Genomic DNA, 21738 nt, shown 5'->3' with positions numbered 1-21738 from the left:
ACTTCAGAGCTAGGGCAGGTCTAGGATTGGTTAATTCAGCTACTCAACAAAGTACTTGAAGATGCAAGTTGCTCTCACATTTCTGCCCTGCTTTCTTCTCCATCTCTTCTCCAAAGGCTAATGCCACTCCTGATCCCAGGACGACACATGCCTCACACACAGGATGTATGTCACACTCATCACATACAGGCATGATACTGGCCTGCAGGAAGAATATTACTTTCTGTAAACTGTCTTTTAAGAGAAAGACCTTCTCATGATTCCTTCAACAGATGTCCCTCACATCTAGTGGCCAGAATTACATCAATATAGGGTGAAGTACAAACGCTGGAAAATCGCATGAACAGAGGAGCCTAGTAGGCTACAGTCCATGGGGTCGCATAGAGCCGGACATGACTGAGCGACTACTTAAGTAAATACAAAGACTTTAAGGATCAAGGAGACTTAAATCAATGTGATGGTATCAGCTAGAGAGATAGGTGTGGGCTTATGTCTTAGTCAGTTACTGGTGAGGGGACTCCAGGATTAGACCAATCATGACTGATTACCAGGGCAGGAAGCAACTTCCTCTGAAGCACATGGAAAATAGCTGTCTGAACAAATCAGGGTTGTTAGCAAAGAAAATGTATGTTGGAGGTGTGACAGTTAGGCTTTGGGTTTGGATAAAGGAAATGGTTTGAGGTTAGGCAACCACCAGTGTCTGCTAAAACACTGCTTTTATTGGTTTCCATTCCTTTTAAATCTAATATATATTATAATCCTGGGAACAGATTCCTTTGCCTGGCATAGCCTAGATTCTTCCCCTAACTGGGAGGAATCAGATTTCACTTTATTTCCAGTGTTCAGAAAATATACAAATGCTTTTTTTTTCCCTTAAGAGCAATGACAGCAGAGCAACCAAGCAAATATAAAATGAGTTTGTATTGCTTTCATATCAAAATCTGTCTAGCCATCTCACAATTTACTTACTTACCTGTCTGTCTCCACAATTTGTTTTCTGCACAGGATTTAAAAGAATTCTGTTAGCCACATAGGGAAGTCATCAAAGTTTATTTATAAATGTGCTATGAGAATACCAAATTATCTACAATTCTGTGTAGGTTTTGAAGAATGATTCATTGTTTTGACTGATCGGAAATATACAGAGGGAAGTGTGCTTTTAGCCTCTTGTGTTTTTAGTGTTCTTGAGAAGTTGTTGTTTCCACTCTTTACAGAGCTTTGGGGGTAGTGGACGGAGCACGTGTGGCTGGAGAGTATGAAGAATTTACCCTGTACTGCGGGGAGTCCCAGTTCTTTCACACCACCTGTGAGATGCCTAGTGCTTTACCTACAGAGTCTGGAATCTTTAAAAAGGTAATGCTTCATTTCCAATATTTGACTCCCAGGACTAAACACTTTACTGAATTAAAGCAGTGTAAAATAACACCTGTCTGGTTTAAAAACATAGTTAAAAAGATCGTAGATGGTTAAAAGATCATTATATATCAAAGCACCGTGATAATAAATCAGGATCAAAGGATGAGTTTGAATCTTTGCTCTTTGCTGCCTTCAGAAGTTCTGCCTGGTTGTTATGGGTGCCTTTTGCTGCCTTTTCCCCTTTATATACCTTAACTCAAAGATATACAAAGTAAAATGACATCGATATTTGGAATCAGTGATTCTTTCCTATAAAAAGCATTTTATTTACTTACATTTCCTTCCTACTGTGAGGCATTTAGAGTTGTTACCATTCTATCAGCAGTTACATCTTAATATCTAGGTGTTTGCATAGAAAGTTCTAACTTAACTATATTGCTTTAAGAGAAGCTTTTAACTGTGTTTCTTTAAAAGAAACTTTATTTTGCTTTAAAAGTTAAGTTCTAACTTAACTATATTGATTTAAAAGTTTTCCCCCAGGTGGGAGATAAAAGTATATTCTTATTAACTGCATCCTTTTACCCATCAAAGGACATGGCTTCTGCACTTGCCTGCAAGCAGCAAGATAAAATAAAGTCTTGAGTCACAGTGTGACAGCTGGTTTAGCTGCCAGACTTTGAAGGCTGTATAATATAGTTCTTGTTACAACTTCTTAGAAGATCACTGAGTGTTAGCAATGAAAGATAGTTCATCATGAAAGAAATCCCCTCCCCAAAGGAGTTTGTTTTAGTAATGTTGTATATTAAAAGTGAAACAATTACTTAGTGCAAGATGAAAAATTTGGAGATTGGATATACAACACTGTGAATGTATTTAGGACTACTGATATATTTAGGATTAAATGTATGTAGAACTGCTGAGCTGTATATTTAAAATGGTTAAGATAGTAAATTGTATGTATGTGTATTTTACCACAATGAAAAAATTTTTTAAATATCCTTGGTGATGGAAAGCAGTAAGAAAAAAAGACATGATGATATCATAAGCTCATATTTTACAGTTTATTAGAAAATAAAAGTGGGTAGGGAAATTCAACAGAAAATTCTTTCTAACTCAAAATAGCATAATTTATCAATGAGTACCAGAAGTATAAAATTAAGTTTTATAAAATGGTGAAATGAAAAAATCTAATTTAACTTTAAAAAATTAAATAACCTGGCTTACTATAATTTATACGTACTTTCAAATTGGTTTTAAAACTGTTTGTGACTGAAAACAAAACCTGATAAATCCAGTCACTGGCCGTGAGTTTTGAGTTGTTTTCTATATTTGTCCCTTAATAATTATAATTCTGCAAGTGTCATGTCATTAAGTATCTCGTGATATTTACTCAAGTCCAGGAAACAGTGGGTGGCAGCATGTAAAGTTGGGCCAAAAGTAACTTCCGTGAGAGGGATGACTGTGAAGGGTCTGTGGTACTTCCTCCCTTGGTCTGCAGTTCAACAGTAGCCGTGTCTTCTCAATACTCTCACCCTGTCTAGACGTGCTCTCTCGACCCTCGCTTGCTCTCCCAGGATGCAGTCAAGGAGGCCAGGCAGAACACTCAGGAAAGGTAGACGCCTGGGTCCAGAAATGGATGAACTGGGCACCCAGTGCAGGAAGGGAGCCAGGGCAGATGGAAGACAGGCAGGAACTCGAAGAAGAGAGCAAGCACAGGCAAAGTGTCGTTCTGGCTACAGTGTCTCCACATGTCACCTGAAATGGGGTCAGCCAGGCACTGCCTGTACGCTCTACCTGCACCACATCATCCTGCTCAGCGATGGTCAAATGCCCACAACAGGAAGAACAGGCTTCCAGGTCCACTTCTGGATCTGCCAGTTGCCTCTCCCTCTCTCTTCCCCTCCATCATCCGTCATGGGTCTGACTCTGGATCTTTCTCATCTGCGTATTCTATAAGGACTGGAAGAAGAGAAGAGGCATAGTGCTCTCTTGCCTACTGATGGTGTTCTCAATTTTATGTCTCTTGAGATCATAGCTGAGATGTGTAACCAGACCATTTTCAGAAGTATAGGACAGCTCCATACCACCAGTCTGACCAGTATTACCGAGAAACAGAAATTAGCTCCATGTAGATTCTGGGTAATTCATACCTACTGTAAGTGCCAGGGTGCCTCCCATACCTTTCAAAGGATTCTTCTTAGTCTACTCTCTGCAACGAGCCTGGGCATTTCCTACAGGATTCAGCAGATTTACTAGGCAATTTTATCAGCATCACCCTTGGTATCTTTCCCAGGCAGAAGGCCATCAGTTCTTCTTAAGATCCCTGAGTTGATCCAGCTCTCTAAGTTGTATCTGTTTATTCAGACAAACATTTCAGTTTTTTGTTTGCACTGAAGTTAAGCCATGTGTCTTCCCCCAAACAACTGAGATTTACTCATTCTCTTTATGTGTTCCGCACTCTCTATGTTATCGCTTGTTTACTTAACATGTTGCTAAAATTCGTTAGACATTCTTTAGAGTTGACAATATTGTACTGAATCCTTCAATTAAAAGAAGACATTTGTTCTACCTGCTTGTATAAATGGAAATGGATTTTTAAATACTAACATAATATTGCCTCTCAAACAAGTATATACACCAGCTAGGAAAAAGAGCTTGTGGGTCCTCAGTCGTGTCCGACTCTTTGCAACCCCGTGGACTATAGCCCACCAGGCTCCTCTGTCCATGGAATTTTCCAGGCGAGAATTCTGGAGTGGGTTGCCATTTCCTAGGTGAAAGAGCACAACCACAGATCAAAGCAGAATATTAATAGAATTTAAGTCTTATATGAGAAAAATCACCAAGGATCTTATTTATTTACACAAAACAATTTTTTCCTTTAAACAGTTACATAAAACCTTTAGTCAGCTTTAGAGTAGAAGATGTTTAGGTAAAATATTTATATTTGTAACAGACTTTTCATATAAGAGAAACGCATACGAAAGTGGTATCATTAAGTGAAAACATATATCATCTATGATAATCGTATTGAATAATTCTTTCTTTGCATGTAAGAAAGGATTAACCTTGTACATTAATATGTCTTTTGCTGTATTTTTATACTTCTTATATTTACTGCTTAGTTCATTTGTAAATGAAAATGTCTTAATTCGACTACATAGGGATATTTCTGGGATGTAAAAGAATACCTTTTATTTTTATTTTTTAAATTATGAAATGTAACATATTTAGAAGAGACTTGGAAAATATAGAACATATTACATATAATGGTTACATATAATGCCACTATATATTACAATTATTTTTTAAAGTAGATGAATTAAGATTTTAGGTGGAGTTTCAATGTCAAACTCTCAAAAATTAGTAGAATGAATACACCGAGAAGTAGAAGGATATGGTAGACCCTTAATTAAAGCATTTCTTTAAAAAAATAGAATAAGAATACCAACCAGTGTATTGTTAATTAAAATTAGCATCATCAAAAAGGGTGATTACCTTAATGAGAATTTCAGTGATTTCTAGTAGGAAAATCTCTTAATTTTCCTTCAATTCTAAGTACTTTCTTTGATCTAGAACATTTCTCTAACAATAGTGATGATAAGTGAAATTGTCACATTTTCAATGACTCTGGAGCCAAACTTAAACAAGTTAAAGGGAATAAACAGGTACAGCAATAGTTTGATTAAGGGGAAAAAGCTATTTTTTTTTTACCATTTGGATATTTTTATTCTGAACTCGGATAAAGTCTCTCTTTCCCATTGCCTGTGTGTATGCATGTGTATAGTGTGTGTGTACATACTTTTTAAAAGAAAAAGTAAGCCCTGCACCCCCAAACCAAAGTAACTATAATCTATAGAACAGAAGGAATTTTGCCAAATCAGGGCTGTTCCTCTAGTAGTCACATGTACAGATTTTGATTCTTGTCTATGCTTCTTTCTCTGAGCCGTCATTCAGGAGACATCTGTGAATTTTTCATCTCACTCTTGGGATTAGGATGCTCCCAGATCATCCAAGACGACAGATATCTTCTTTAGTCTCAAGTACCTCAGAGGTGTTTCTACCACCATCACTTTTGACGGCTTTTTCATCACCCAATTAATCTTATAATTGTGTTTTCCAACTTCCAGCCTGGTTATTCTAGTTTAGTCAAAACGGATAACAATTCAGTTCAACAAGCATTTGTTCAGGTAGTAGAGAGGACAGAACTTTCCTGACATGTTCATTTACCATGTTCCTCAGGTAGCTGACCACACTGAGAGGCGAGGTCCCATTTCGCTTCCCAACCCCATTATTTCTCCTTTTTCTCTCTCTCCCTAGCTGTTCTACGTGGCCAGCCGATTTTCCTCTGGATGCCCAATCCCCAGATTTAACTCATTTCTTAGGCTGGACCATATTCAAAATATGAATTACTTAAGAGGCCTCCCACAATGCAGGAGACCCTGGTTCTATTCCTGGGTCAGGAAGATCCCCTGTAGAAGGGATAAGCTACCCACTCCAGTCTTCTTGGACTTCCCTTATAGCTCAGCTGGTAAAGAATCCACCTGCAATGTGGGAGACCTGGGTTCAATCTCTGTGTTGGGAAAATCCCCTGGAGAAGGGAAAGGCTACCCACTCTGGTATTCTGGCCTGGAGAATTCCATGGACTGTATGGTCCATGGGGTCACAAAGAGTCGGACACAACTGAGTGACTTATACTTTCCCACTTTAAGAGGCCTCAGACTTGTCCACCCAGCCCAATCCCCTGGCACCCAGTGTTGGGTCTTCTCCACTATTGCGCTGGCCCAGGACACAGTGCACTAACATTGGTCACTTGGCTCCTACACTTTGTCTTATATCACCCAGATTACTAATCCCACCCAGAACCCTTCTGAAGTTATCCTGCAAGAAGTAAGATCTTTGAAATCCTGAGTTCCAACTCCCTAATACTAATCCTGAGAATGAGTTATTTACTTACTAAGTTAAGTCCTTCCCAATAATGACTTCCCTGAAGGACTTTTGAGTATCATCTATCCCTTCCAAAACTGCATTTGACACTCCTGGTGGCACTTCATCTTACCTACATGTGTGATTAGAGATTGCTGGGCCTTAGAGCTCCCTTGTCCCAGATCTCTGCTTATATAGTCTATCAGATCTTGATGTCATTTTACCCACCCCACCCTGGGACCCTGTCTGTACTGGCTGCATGGCAGGATCCTTCCTGTGCTCTATAAGTACTATTCTAAAAGGCTAAATATACTGTTAGGAAGGACTTCCCTGGAGGTCCAATGGTTAAGACTCAACACATCCAATGCAGGGGGCACAGGTTTGACCCTGGTTTGGGAACTAAGATACTTCATGCCATGTGGCCAAAAATACATATATATATAAATAAATAAATATACTGGTAGCAAAAAAAAAAATTCAACAGAGAGTGATGTGTACAGTATGTTACATTTTGTGTAAAAGGGGAATTGGAATATACATATATATCTTTGTAGATGCATTAAGAAATTATGAAAGGATACATGAAAAACTAGTGATAATTACTTAATAGAGGCGGGGGAGAGAACAGATGGGTTGCAGGTGGTAGAGAGACATCCTACTGTGTTATTTCTCATATTTTGGATTTTGAACCATTGGAAAGTATTGCCTATTCAAAATTTTTTGATGATGGAGGAATGAATAGATATGATTTAAGTTAAATTGTGATTAAAGTTCATACCTATTCTTCTCTTCATCTTCAAAAAATTTTGAATAGGCAACACTTTCCAATGGTTCAAAATTCAAAATATGTGATTAAAGGTACACTGAAACGGTTTAGGAATACATGTGTGATTTTTTATGATTCTCTGATTTGCTGTGAACAGTACCAGTCCTGGCTGCATTGCCCAACGGGATGTCAGGTTGTTCCTAAGTTTCTTACTGCACTGTTCTACTGCCTTCGCTTATAATCTTTCCCATGCCTAGAAAGTCTTTCCACTTGTCTACTTGCAAAATTCTACTCGTCCTTTAAGATCCTGCTCAAACACCTCTTTTTTTTTTTAAGTAATTTATTTTTTATTGGAGGCAAATTATTTTACAATATTATATTGGTTGGTTTTGCCATATATTGACATGAATTCGCCCCGGGTTTACATAAGTTCCCCCTCCTGAACCCCCCTCCCACCTCCCTCCTCCCTTTATCCTGCCTCTGGTCATCCCTGCACGCCAGCCCCGAGCATCCTATAACATGCATCGACCCTGAACTAGTGATTCGTCAAACACCTCTTTCTTTGTGATCCCTGCCCTGAAAAACATGTTCATTTACCATGGATGTATCATGAACTCAGCACTTACCATATTGATTTTCAAGTCTCTTTCCTTACCAGACTAGGAGGCCCTCAGGGTCAGACTGCATCTGTATGGCTGGAACATTATCTATAAATTTTGCATGAATGAAATACTGTCTGTTTGTAATAAAAGGTAGTAGGAAACAATGCTGTTGCAAATGTGCAGCATTTCAGCTCTAGTTTGGTTGAATTTTTATTTATGCTTTCAAAGGTAGAGAAGAAAAGTCCACCACATGTGTACATATACGTAGGCAAGCCACATGTGGGCAGCAGAAAGGCAATGTGACTGTTTCCAGAGCATGACTCCGCCTTCCTTCTCCAACACTTCGGCTGCGGGGTTGCAAAGATCAAAGTAGATCACGGTGGCGTAGGAACATTTTTTCTCTGAAAAAGCTTGGTATTATTGGATGTAGCAAGAGCTGCCTTTTCTGCATAAGAAATTTCACACGGGTGGGTCTTCTGTAGGCTGGAGAATGTTGCTTTAGTATCCTAAGAATGGTGATACAAAAGCAGGACATGGTATATCAGTTCTTTTTCTCTTAAAACCTAAATATCTGATCTTACAAGAAAAAGACTGATTGCCTGTGTATAGCTAGCTTTGGGAAAATCAAGCCTGTGTATAGCTATCTGTGATACTGTACATTTAAATGTATCATAGTCACGAGGAGGTAACAGGAAATCAATGAGTGATTTGTTGTTATTGTTTTTATACACCAAGTACATGTGTTGTCTTCCTTTGAGGTAATAACTATGGGTGCTGTTTATTTACATATGTATAAATAAACATATTAGTATACGTTAGCCAGTCCATTTCCCTGTAACCTATAAAGCTTTGTCTCTAGTCAGGTTTATTTTTGGTTTGTCTTAAAGCTTGGTAATATATTCATTATTTTTCTTCTAAATATTTGTTTATTGCAAAAAATTTCAAACAGTATGAAACATACAAAATAAAGACATTCTCCCATTACACTTGAAAGTAGCTAGTTTGGTGTATATCCTCTCAGAGCTTTTTGTTATGGTTTTATAGAAATAGAGTTAGTTTGTTTGTGCTTTTTCCACCAGAAGGGATCATATACTGCATTGTTGTTCAGTCATTCAGTAGTGTCCGACTCTGCGACCCCAAGGACTGGAGTGTGCCAGGCTTCCCTGTCCTTCACCATCTCCCAAAGCTTGCTCAAACTCATGTCCATTGGATCGGTGATGCCATCCAACCATCTCATCCTCTGTCCTCCCCTTCTCCTCCTGCCTTCAATCTTTCCCATCATCAGAGTCTTTTCCAGTGAGTCAGTTCTTCGCCTTAGGTAGCCAAAGTATTCTAGCTTCAGTTTAAGCATCAGTGCTTCCAGTGAATATTCAGGGTTGATCTCCTTTAGGTTTGACTGCTTTGATCTCCTTTCAGTCCAAGGGACTCTCAAGAGTCTTCTCCAGCACCATAGTTTAAAAGCATCAATTCTTCGGTTCTCAGCTTTCTTTATAGTCCAACTCTCACTTTCATACATGACTACCAGAAAAACCATAGCTTTGACTAGACAGACCTTTGTCGGCAAACTAATGTCTCTGCTTTTTAATATGCTATCTAGGTTTGTCATAGCTATACTGCATATTGTTCTCTAATTCATTTCTTTTTACTAAGCAGTCTTTGTGATCACCTTTTCAAGTCAGTATCTATACATTTGCCTCTTTTGAATGGTTAGTATTCCATATGTAGTATGGAATGTCTATTACAATGGCTCTACTATTCTCTAGTTAACCAATATTTATGAACACTAAAGTTATCTGCACTTAAAAAATTTTTATATGTATTTCCATCTCTATGGGGTTTTTTGATCAATATTTCTATGGGATAAATTCTCTAGAAGTGAAATTACTAAATCAAAAGCACACTTATTTTTAGATGTTACAGATATTGTCAAATGACCCATAAAAAGGTTTTAGCAGCCTAAGCTCCCAGCCAAAGTGAATGAATGTGCCTATTTTTCTACCACTTTATAACTGTAATTAAGGTAATGTAATTGATCTTTTTAATTTTGCCATTCTGTTGATATCTCATTGTTTATACTTGTAGTTCTTCAATTAAGAAAGAGGTTAAACTTTTTTTTTACATTTATTGGCTATTTGCATTTCTTCAGTGAATTATCTTTTCATGTTTTCTGCTCATTTCATGTTCTGCTCATTTATGTGTTGGGTTTATCTTGCTTATGATACTGTGACAAAGTGATAATCGTTGATATTCAAAATGGATAAAAACTGTTTTTGCAGGGAACATTTTAACCTTTTGCGTTCTTTTTGAACAACAATTTAGTGTTTGGTTATCCAATTAGGGTTTAAACTTGCTGTGTGTTTTTAGGGTTGGGAGTTGTGTGTAGGAGGAACTGTTAAGTTGTGAGAAACCAAAGTGCTTCTCTGCTCTTACTAGAGAATGAGTATCGGAGGAGATGGGAACAGGAGAGGGGCTTCTGAAATTATACTTTCTGGTCATTCATGCAGTGGAACTCAATGACAGTCTCAGAAGAGTCACTGAGACGTTTTCCCTCTCATCCACTCTAGTTCTGCTCCTGCATGTCTTCCAGTCCCTTTGTTCAAATGAATTTCTTGAACTTACAATTTAAAATATTTACAACAGTCTTAGATTCAAACTACCAAAGACTGAACATATTTAAAGTCCTTCTGGATTCTGTTTCTAGTTCTGTCAGGAATCCCTGGCTGATAATCATCCTGACCAGCATGCCTGTCTTGTAAGGAAATCGTTAATGATTGTAAAGCCCAGGGCATATACTGAGCTCTCTGTAAGTAGTAATTACTGTTATTGTTCTCTGACATCCTTAAATTTCAAACTGAATTCCTACCAGCTAATGTAGTTCAAGCGAAACTTAAAGCTCTTGTGACATCATTCCCATATTAAAGAGGAGTGGCTGGCCAGTGATGCTCATTTGTTTTCCTGAAGACATCAGGAGAGGATCATACATCATTTTGGCTGTGGAGATGAAAATGTGGGGCTTTGTCTTCTTTTGAATATTCTAATCATAGAATATTTGTTTTGATCAGAAATCCCTCATTGGGGATCCATTCTTTAGTCAAGAACAAAGCCCTCTGGCTATGCTCAATGACATTTGGGCCAATTGGAACCATATCTGGTTGCTTATGTAACTCTAGACACCCTACTTCTGCAATTACTACTTCTGCCCTAAGGAAACTCTGAAGACTGGTCCGATCCAGAACCTCAATGGGGGGTCGAACCTGCTGTGGGTGTGGCTGTGGCAGATGCAATGGGTGTGCCAACAATCGCAGCAGGAGTGTGGACCCTCGGAATAGATACCCTGACTCCCGGAATAGATATGAAAACTCTAGAAACAGGTACTATGCCAGGGATCTTGAGGTAAGTCCTTGCTGAGGGAATCCTTCTGAATCATTGATTTGTCCAATGTCTCTTTAACAACAATTGAGCATGGGTTACATGATTGTGAATGAGAATGTGTTACTGTTTCACAAGGCTAGTGCCATTTTCATCTTAAATATTTGAAAGTATCTTGAGCACTATTTATTCATATACTCAGATATTTTTTTCTTAGTGTTAAACAATTTTTTTTTTTTTGTTTTGCAGTTGGTTAAAGCTTTACTAGGAAAGGCAGTGCCAGTGAGGGTAGCTTCTGCTGCATACTGTTCTCTGAGACAGTCCTTCCTGCTTTAAGCTTTTTAGAACTTCTTACACTGTAAGAGAACCATGCTGCTTTACATTCTCTCAAAAACCACTTTCGTTTGCACTGAGCTTATTTGCAGTTTACCAAGTTCATAATTGAATCAGATATTAAGTCATATAAAGGTGTTTTGAGCAGTGGAATGCTTTAAGAGTCTGGATCAACAGCTCAGAACTGCTTTTTGTGTACCTAATTTGACAGGAGATGCTGTCTTAAATGAGAGGTGACTCGAGGTCTTAAACCCAGTGGTCACTCACTATTCCCAGTCCCTGCCTGTAAAAGCCAGTGTGTTGTTTCCGTAGGTTTTCTGCACTACTTTGTAACATGTAGGGTAGCCAGCCCTGCCAGCCTGAGCTTGCCTTTGATGCTTATTTATCCCCCTCTTCTCCACCTGTAATATTATACATCTACTTTGTTTTACCCGGGATAACTTTGAAGCTACTGGAATGGAATGTATAGAATGTGTCAGACTAGTTTTGTAATGTGCTTTAGGAAAAGCAAGCCATGTGTACTTCTGACCTGCTGTTTTCCTCCGGATGCTGATTAGAGTGTAACCCATAATCTATTGAAATGGTAATAGATTTAAATGTATAAGTATGTGTTTGTGTGTATATATATATATACATACATATATTTATGCTTGTGTGTTGCACACACACATGCACACAGACTTTTGAAAAATATCTGAATGCTAAATCAGCAAATGAAGGTGAAATAAAACTTTTGAAGTTAGTACTTTGCAGACCACATTGGTCAGATGGATTTCTTAGCCATTTTTTATATTCAGGTCTGAAGAGAAGGGACTTAATATTTTCATTATTCTGTGCTTAGTCCCATGATTATTAATTTTACTGTCTTTTCTTCTTAGTAGAGCTTTGATATCTCTGCCATTGTACATAATGATTTTGCTTTTTGGAAGCTTTAGTCAAACATCACCTATAGAGAGGTCAAAATTTTACAATGTATCAATTTGGTCCTTTGCTAATTAGTGGTTCACTATCAGCTACCAGGGGGTATTTTTAATGACTTTCAACCAGCAACATGGAAAAAATGTTCAGAAGAACATGGGGGAAAACAAAAACTTGTGACTGGAGGACAATAAGATAGCACTAACTTAAATGCTTAGAGCCTTTGGGTAACATGTGATTGTGAGATCTCTGTGATTATGACAGTTGTAACCTAAGAGAATCGCTCCAAGGCAACCTCGGTCATCTCAGTCAACAGTGGGCCATCTCACCTAATCCCCTGCTGACTTTGAACATAGATCTTAGAAACTTGAATGTACTGTTCATCAAGATAATCTAACAAGAACCCCAAATAATGTGGAAATTTTTTACTAGTTGATTTTGTTTTAATAGTATCTTAAAATGAAGATCGACCAATTTAGAAAATGAGGGTAGTAGAGACTGATCTGTCATTGATAGTAAAACTCCCAACTTAAAGCATCTCCTTTTTGGTGATAATAGAAAGAAAGTGAAGTCACTCAGTCATGTACGACTCTTTGCAACCCCATGGACTGTAACCCACCAGGCTTCTCTGTCTATGGGATTTTCCAGGCAAAAATACTGGAGTGGGTTGCCATTTCCTTCTCCAGGGGATCTTCCCGACCCAGGGATTGAACCTGTGTCACCTGCATTGCAGGCATATGCTTTATTGTCTGAACGTAAACAGACCAGGGAAGTCCATTGGTAATAATACTCAAATCAATGCAGAGGACTTTGCACTTGGGTTCTCTCATATGCTTTTTCCAAAATAGCTAAAGAGACTATCAAAATACTTCTAATAATTAACTTCTGTGAGTTTACCAATTAAGTGAAAATTCATCATAATGTATATGTTAATTCAAAATATTGAATTTTTTTCAGGTGTTTTACAAAATGACAATTTATAACAATGATAAATACCTTTTAAAGAGAAACCTTTTTGATTTTCTGTTTTATTTTAAAACTGCAATAGTCCAAACTGGCTAAAGTAATCTAGTAAGTAGCTGTGAATACAAAAAATTTTGCCTGATCAATATCTATTCATCTTTAAAATCCAAGTTAAATATTATCTCATTTGTGAAGTTTCCCTGAATTCTTAGTTGGTATTGTCTGATGTCCCTCATGTTCTCATGGAGTTTTATAATATCCCAAGTGATATCTTCATATTATTATTCAGAAATTATATCTCTTCTCCACTACTCTACAGCAGTGTATTCCCATTCACGTCCTATTTACACTCAATGCTGCGCCTGTGGTATAGAAGACACTCAAAACCCATAATTTCAATAACTGGAAAAGTGAATTATAAATACAGAGTCATTAGCCCCAAAACCAGAGCTCTGATTTCAGCTCTGCTTTAGACCAACTGTGTTATCTTGGGTGAGTTATTTATCCTTGTTGGGCATCAGCTTTTAATTTGTAAATTAGGAGATGAGAATTGGATGAGACAGTGCTCTGTAGAGCTCTTGGGATCCTCTGAGGTGCCCTGGAGGCTACAACAGCAAGAAAGGGATGGATGGAAAGCTGGATGGGAGAGGAACTCAGGCTTGCAAGCTTCATGCCTTGTCTTTGCTCAGAGATGCTGACTTATTGATATGTTTGTTTGCTGTGTGACTAAATTCCTCTACAACTTCTTTTGAATAAAATACTTTACTGCTGATAAAATCATGAAAACAGCTGGACTAGATTACTGATAATGTTGGTCTAATTCTAATGTCTGTAATCTTATGTAACATTTATATTAATTTATTATCACATTGCTTTTTAAGAGAAATTTAATCACATTGCTCTCACTGACTTGTTTATATGTTCACTGCCCTCCCCAAATATAAGTCTTTTCTGTTCTGTTTGTGCTTAGCTAACTTGTCTATTACACCTTGTATTTGCTTTTTAAATCTGAGTAAGCTGCTTGTTCCTACCAAATGTCCCTTTCCAAATGTTCATTCTTAAATTTAATGAATTGTTTTGAAATTCATTCTTATCTATATGAGCATAGAAACCTTGAATATCTAGTTTTATCTACAAATCTGGTGAAGATATTCTTTATTACTTTCTTCTGGTCATTTATGAAGTCACTGAGTAGAATGATATTCAGGTTGGAGTTATTGTGTGTGTGGGGGTGGTGATGAGTAAATTGATATTCTGACTTTCTGTGGTGTTAGCTGATCTTGCAATAAGTTGTCTTCTCTACCCTCATCTTTTTTAAAAATGATATTTGAAAGAGCAAATATTATGAAGTTTGTGAGTAAATATTGATTGACAGTCATTTAAAGTACTAAATAGAAGAACACATATTTTCACAGCATAAATAATAATGACGGAATTAGCAGGTAGCTTATAGGAGGAAAGGAAAGAAACAGGAAAAGGTCACAGTATGCAAAATAAGGCAAGAGATTCAAATACTGATGTACTCAGCATTCATTCAAAGCTCATTAAACATCCCTAGTGCTTCCACAGATTTAATGCTAACATTCTGCCAGTGGCTTATCCTTTGTTCCTTATGTTTGGTACATGTGCTATTTATTTATTCATTTCATGCTTGTTAATGAGGTACCTTGGGAGTTTCTCCTTTCAACGAAAATGGAGGGGAATGAAAAGGGAATTGTTGGAAATATACTGACTAATTCAGTCCCACAAATTACCAACAACTTACCCTAAAACCAGCTAAAAGAAATGACAAACTGATTTTATTTAAGATAAAAAATAAGATTCACTATATCAATTACATTTGACGCAGTGTTGTCCTGTCTTACAATTAGGAAAGGTATTAGGATCAAGGTGATAGTTGAACACATGAGATGATAAATTAAGCAAAGTAGAATCCAGTGTTCTTGCCTGGAGAATCCCAGGGACGGGGGAGCCTGGTGGGCTTCTGTCTATGGGGTCGCACAGAGTCAGACACGACTGAAGTGACTTAGCAGCAGCAGCAGAATATATTTGGTTAGAGAATGGTACAGAAAGAAAACTTAGGAAGTAGAATTTTTTTTCAGGAATAAGTATGTGGTGGTATCCAGTTTTTAAATACAGAGAAATTGTTGTAAAGTCTTGAGCAAAGAAGCATTCATGGTGAATGTAATATTTCAGAAGTAGAGGCATTGATATTCCTGGTGTGATAGAATGGCAGGGTTGAGGGAAATAAAAAACTGAACACAAATGGGGACTGAAATCTCAGAAACTGCCTAGGAGGCTTTAAAACCAGTATGGGCTTGTATTAACTTAGAGGCTGTTGAATGGGTGAAATCAAGAGACCTGATGATGGGTTGCGTGTAGGAGAAAAAGTGGGTGGAATGAAAGTTTTTAAGGTTTTTAGTTTGGGAGGTTAGAAAAATGGTATTCCTTGGTGACAAATGGAATTCTTTAGAAAGGAAGACTGCTTGCAAGGAAAAATGATTTGTTTTTTAGAAAATGTTATCTTTGAAGTAGTAACTTGAAAACCATGCAGAAAGTTTCAGAATCATAAAACAGTATGGAGAAATAGATTTGGACTACCATCAGAGAATGGAAAATTTTCAGTTGTTTTACTTTGCTTTCTCTTTTCTCTTTCTCTCTCTCTTTTCTTTTTTTTTAGTGAATTGACATCAAAATGCATTTGGCAGAAAAATCTGAGCTAAACTCTTATGAGGCAGTTTATTATCTTTAATTATCCCATTTACAACTTCTCCAGTAGCTCAGTGGTAAAGAATCTGCCTGCCAAGCAGGAGACTTGGGTTCAATCCCTGGGTCAGGAAGATTCCCTGAAGAAGGAAATGGCAACCCACTCCAGTATTCTGGCCTGGAGAATTCCATGGACAGCAGAGCCTGGTGGACTACAGTCCATGGGGTCACAAAGAATCACACATAACTTAGCAAGTTAACAGCAGCATCCCGTTTACAGTGAATTATCATACATATTTGCTGCAGAAGTATTAATCCATTTTGGTACACACACATATTACTTTTCCAAAATCTGAAGATTCTTAAATATTTCTGGCCCCAGTGGGCTTTGCATTAGGGATTGTGGACCAGTATCCCATGGAAAGAGGAGCCTGGTGGGCTACAGTCCATGGGGTCGCTACTAGTCGGACAGGACTGAGCGACTTCACTTTCACTTTTCACTTTCACACATTGGAGAAGGAAATGGCAATCCACTCCAGTGTTCTTGCCTGGAGAATCCCAGGGATGGCGGAGCCTGGTGGGCTGCCGTCTATGGGGTCGCACAGAGTTGGACACGACTGAAGCAACTTAGCAGCAGCAGCAGTAAAAGTTTGAAGAAAGAATGCCAGTGATGGGATAAGACAGAATCATCCATAACTAGGAGTCATCAAATAAATGATGAGAGAATGAATGATTAAACTTAATAAGGAGAAACATTATAATTCACAGAAGTAGAAAGTAAAATTGAAATAGGGAATTCAATAAATAAGTTGAAGGGGATAGTGGATTTGTCAAAAAGAAGGATAGGGCTGAATTCATAGAGTTCTTGAAGATTATGGGAGTAGAGGGGAATGGGCACTGGTAGCTAGAAAAGGACCTTAAGGTTTATTTACAGGTTGAAGACAGCAGTGAATGAATGGGGAAGATTAAGGAGAGCCTGTCCGTGCGGTAGCGGCCCAGAGGGAAAGTTTGCTTGCTCAGATAGGCCAAGGCAGTTGCAGAAGCTGAAAAGAGAAAGGAGAAGGAACTAGAGAAGAGCTCCAGAATGAGGGAATCTTTTGGGAGGTGTAATTTTATCATGAGGCAGATCTTGAGCACTAGTGGACCATAGTTTTGGAGATGAAGGGAGACACAAACTAAGCTCAGGCCATCAGAATGTGAAACTAACACAAGAAGGAATCCTTGCTGAAGAGTTTCACTTTTCTTTGTAGAGAAAGAAAGTCACTACCCACCCACCCACCCACCCCCCAAAAAATGGGTCTAGGGGAGAATTAACGATTGAGAACCATGTGGTTTTGGCATAATCACTGATGAAAGCATGGTAGGAAGTCAACAGGAAACCGAGGGTGTAAAAGGGCCAGAATGAGTAAAACATCATAAATCTATAGTCCAGATGTGCACAGAGTACTGTTTGGCTGTGGCTTTGTTGGTTTTCAGTGTGATTTGTAATTTTCCAGAAAGTAGGATCTCTTATATGTCCTGGCAGACACATGTAGATGTGATATGTGAAGTGATGCACACAAAATGATCAGTTGTCATTGGTCTTCCCAACAGTGAGCAAGTGGTTATCCCAGGACTGTCGACGGGCATCAGTGCCACACTGAAGTTGTCTCCTTACTGGTTTCTCTGCCCCCTTCTTTGTACTCTTACCCATAGCATTCTTTCTGCACAGAGCAGCAGTGTCGTATTTTCAAGGCATAAATCACATCCTACTATTGTACCTCTCTGCTTGTAACTCTCTGATGGCTTCCTATCACACAGAGAAAACTCAGGTCAAAACTCAAATTTTATTGGAGTATAGTTGCTCAGTTATATATATATATACACACACACACACACATACATATATCTATTCTTTTTCAGATTATTTTCTCATATGGGTTATCACAGAATGCTGAGTAAGGTTCCCTGTGCTATACAGCAGGTCCTTAATAGTTGTTTACCTTGTATATCGTAGTGTGTGTGTGTTCATCCCAAGTTCCTGATTTATCCCTTCCCATGTTTCCCCTTTGATAACCATAAATTTTCAATATCTGTAAGTCTGTTTCTATTTCGTAAATAAGTTCACTTGTATCATTTTTTAAAATTCCAGTCCACGTACAAGTGATATTATACGATGTTTGTCTGACTTCTTTACTCACTGTGATAATCTGTAGGTCCATCCGTTTTGGTGCAAATGGCATTATGTCTTTTTATGGCTTTTTTTATTAGTATTCCATTGTATATATGCACCACATCTTTATCCATTCCTTTATTGATGGACATTTAGGTTGTTCCCATGTCTTGGCTCAGAGAAGGCAATGGCACCCCACTCCAGTACTCTTGCCTGGGAAATCCCATGGATGGAGGAGCGTGGTAAGCTACAGTCCATGGGGTCGCTAAGAGTCGGACACGACTGAGCAGCTTCACTTTCACTTTTCACTTTCATGCATTTTAGAAGGAAATGGCACTCCAGTGTTCTTGCCTGGAGAATCCAAGAGACGGGGGAACCTGGTGGGCTGCCATCTATGGGGTTGCACAGAGTCAGACATGACTGAAATGACTTAGCAGCAGCAGCAGCAGCAGCATGTCTTGGCTATTGCAAATAGTTCTGCAATGAACATTGGGCTGCATGTGTCTTTTTGGATTATGGTTTTCTCTGGATATATGCCCAGAAATGGGGATTGCTGGATCATATGGTAGTTCTGATTTTAGGTTTTTAAGAAACCTCCATACTGTTCTCCATAGTGGTTGGGCCAATTTACACTTCCAACCAACAGTGTAGGGGGTTTCCCGTTTCTCCACATTCTCGCCAGCATTTGTTGTTTGTGGGCTACATGATGATGGTCATTCTGATTGGTGTGAGGTGATAACGCACTGTAGTTTTGATTTGTGTTCCCCTGATAATTAGTGGTGTTGAGCATTGTCATGTGCCTTTAGACCATCTGTATGCCTTCTTTGAATAAATGTCTACTTAGGTCTTCTACCCATTTTTTTGATTGGGTTGTTTATTTTTTTGACATAGAGCTACATGAGCTGTTGGTGTATTTTGGAGATTGATCCCTTGTCAGTTGCTTTGTTTGCAAATATTTTTCTTCCAAGAAAATTCAGTTCTTTATTCAGGTTTACAGGTCTTTGGTGAATTGGTCCCTGCCCCTGCTCAGCTCAGACTCCCCACCCTCCTCCCACCCTGCTTGCTCTACCTCGGCCACACTGAGGGAGGTACTTGTTCTGAACCCTTTTCTGTCGTGAGAACTGGACCCTACCTGTTTGCCTGGCCTGAAACTCGCTGCCCCCAGGCTCCACAGGACTGATGCCTCCTTGTCCTTCACAGCTTAAGTGTCACCTCTGCAGAAGGGCCAGTCATCAGCACCTCAACTTTCATGACTTATCTGCATAATACATACTGCTATATATTTTTTGCCTTGTTTGCTTGTTATTTTCTTTCTCCCCTACAGTATAAACTCTTTGAGGCAGAGCCCTTTGTCTCTTGTTTGCTCTTCTGACCACCTTCCTGAGACAATGTCTGGCACACACTAGGTACTCAATAAATGTCTGTTGAATGAATGACTAAATGCTTCTCTGTACCTTTTATTTTCAAGTTAACTTCCTCAGCTATTTTGTTTTCTAATGGCTCCCTAACAGTAGGTATTGAGCACTTTGTTCAGTCTTCATTTGATTTATTAATTTCTTTTAAAAAATTTAATATAGTTGCTTTACAGTGTTGTATTAGTTTCTACCATACAACAAAGTGAATTAGCAATACGTATACATGTATCTTCTCTTTCTTGCATTCCCTTCTCATTTAGGTCACCACAGAGCATTGAGTAGGGTTCCCTGTGCTATACAGCAGGGTCTTATTATGATTTACTAATTTCAGTTTGACACCGTAAGTGCAGGACATTGCTTCTCGTTTCTACTGTTCTGTAACTGTTGAGATTATCCCTACAGTGTTTCCTAGGCAGTCAAATCTGAAACCTGTTTTGTTCTTTTGTGTCACAACCTTCCCATCCTCTGCCCCAGTTAATGGCATTAAAAGGGGAAAAAAATCTTTCCTTGCAGCTATCTTACATAACAGAAAGTCAATATTTTTGATCAGGATCCAGTTTTGTAACAAACAGCTTTGGCAACTCTGCCCCATGGAGGCCCATGGAGTCCACCCATACAGAGATAGTAAGCTGTCACATGTGCTGCTGGGGATGGGAGGGCCGGGGGGGTGTGGGTGTGTGCGTGCGTGTGTGTGCACGTGTTCAGCACTCAGGCTTCTGGGCCATGTCTGAACTCTCCTCAGGGATAGGGAGCTTCCCTTTGTCCCCAAGGTGTTAGTATAGTCATTCTTATCCAGTCTGTTCAACTGAAGCCTGGTAAACACAAAGCTCTGAAGTGAATGAAAGCCAGCCATAGGTAAGAAGTTAGACAAGAAATATTAATAAAATAATTCTGCACCATAAAAAGGATGACTCTCAAATAGAAAACCAAGAAACAAGTATGTAGTCATAAAGAAACGGGGTGGGTCTACTAAGATCACCTTCCTCAGTGATTGACGCGGTTCTGCTGGGCTCTCACACCGTATGATTACCATGTGTCGCTCCTAAAGGGACATACTACCTGCCTGAACCAGGAAGCCTCTTTATAGTTAACCCAGTGTAATCATTAATTAGCTCATATACGAGCACCTGAGTTGGTATCATTATCTCTGTTTGGCAAATAAGGAAAAGCAAGCATTATTTGTGCCTAGACTCCAAGTAGTGTGTTGCTGGACTTAATAAAGAGTCCTGGAATTCTTGAACTTGAGTTTCCTGCACTATAGAATCAATGTATTACGTTGTTGAACACAGTCAGATGGAAATGACCCAAATACATGTTGTTCTTACGGTATTTTGGCCCTACCCTTGGGGTTTTCTTCACGATGGGAGGCTACTCTCTGCTTGGCATGGTTGGGGCTGGAGGAGGGGACATGGGCATGAGGAAATGGAAGGAAAATGCATCCTCTGATTTCTAGTCTTTAGACAGAAGTTACTTGAACTAAGCTTTTTGAGGATATCTCTTAGGTCCAAAGACCTAAGATATCCAAAGATATCTCTTGGCCTTCAGAGAGCAGGGTTGAACAGGAAACTTGCTCTCTCCTTCCAGAATGTTTCTGGTAAATCCTGTAAGCAAAAAGCAGACAAATCTTGACCTTATAGGCAGTATCCTAGTACCAGGAATGGCAGAGCTATGAATGAGCTATGAAAACAGAGGGAACACATGTATACCAATGAGCGGATCTTCCCTGAAAGCATTTCAGAGCACCTGCCTGGCCTGCTGCTAGGTAATGCGGACCTGGATTCACTGTTCATATTTTCACAGGATCATCTCTATTTTTAATCTTCTCTGTATATTATTCAAATAAGCACAGAAACCTTTCTTTACCAGATAGGTGAAAAGTACTTGGGGATTAATTTCTAGGACATCATACCCTAGGAAGTGTCCTCTTAAACGAGCGCTTGACACAATCTCTTGAAGCAAATTACTCTCCCAAGGAGATGACAGCACTAATAAGCAGGTGACAAGTGAGGTGTGGGTCAGGAGTAAACAGGAGCCTCTTCCCTCCCCAGAGCATGTTTTAGCTCTATTAGGTGCTTTTTATGCCAGACACACAGAAAAGAGTCCTCGGTTTGCATACCATAGACAAAAAGGATAGAATAAACAAAGACAGATAATAACTAACAGAATAGACCCAAAAAAGAGTCTTTCACTCTCTATCTCTTATTTTTGGTCTAGTTTAATAGTGACTGTCAAAAC

The 21738-nt window shown here is 38.8% G+C and overlaps 1 protein-coding gene across 1 annotated transcript in view; it reads left to right on the top strand.

Moving 5' to 3' along the window:
* Positions 1-21738, top strand: part of CRYBG1 (crystallin beta-gamma domain containing 1) — a 235831-nt gene that overhangs the window by 104890 nt on the left and 109203 nt on the right. Inside the window, exon 2 of the mRNA XM_055433326.2 lies at positions 1215-1353. Within this exon, the coding sequence (XP_055289301.2) occupies positions 1215-1353 (139 nt within the window). The remainder of the gene's footprint in view (positions 1-1214; positions 1354-21738) is intronic.

The sequence above is a fragment of the Moschus berezovskii genome, chromosome 10, assembly GCF_049115385.1.
Source record: "Moschus berezovskii isolate FMDL1 chromosome 10, NW_MosBer_1.0, whole genome shotgun sequence".
In the NCBI taxonomy this organism is placed as follows: Eukaryota; Metazoa; Chordata; class Mammalia; order Artiodactyla; family Moschidae; genus Moschus; species Moschus berezovskii.
Note: the sequence above shows the minus strand (reverse complement) of the source record. Positions and strands in the feature narration are given on the sequence as shown.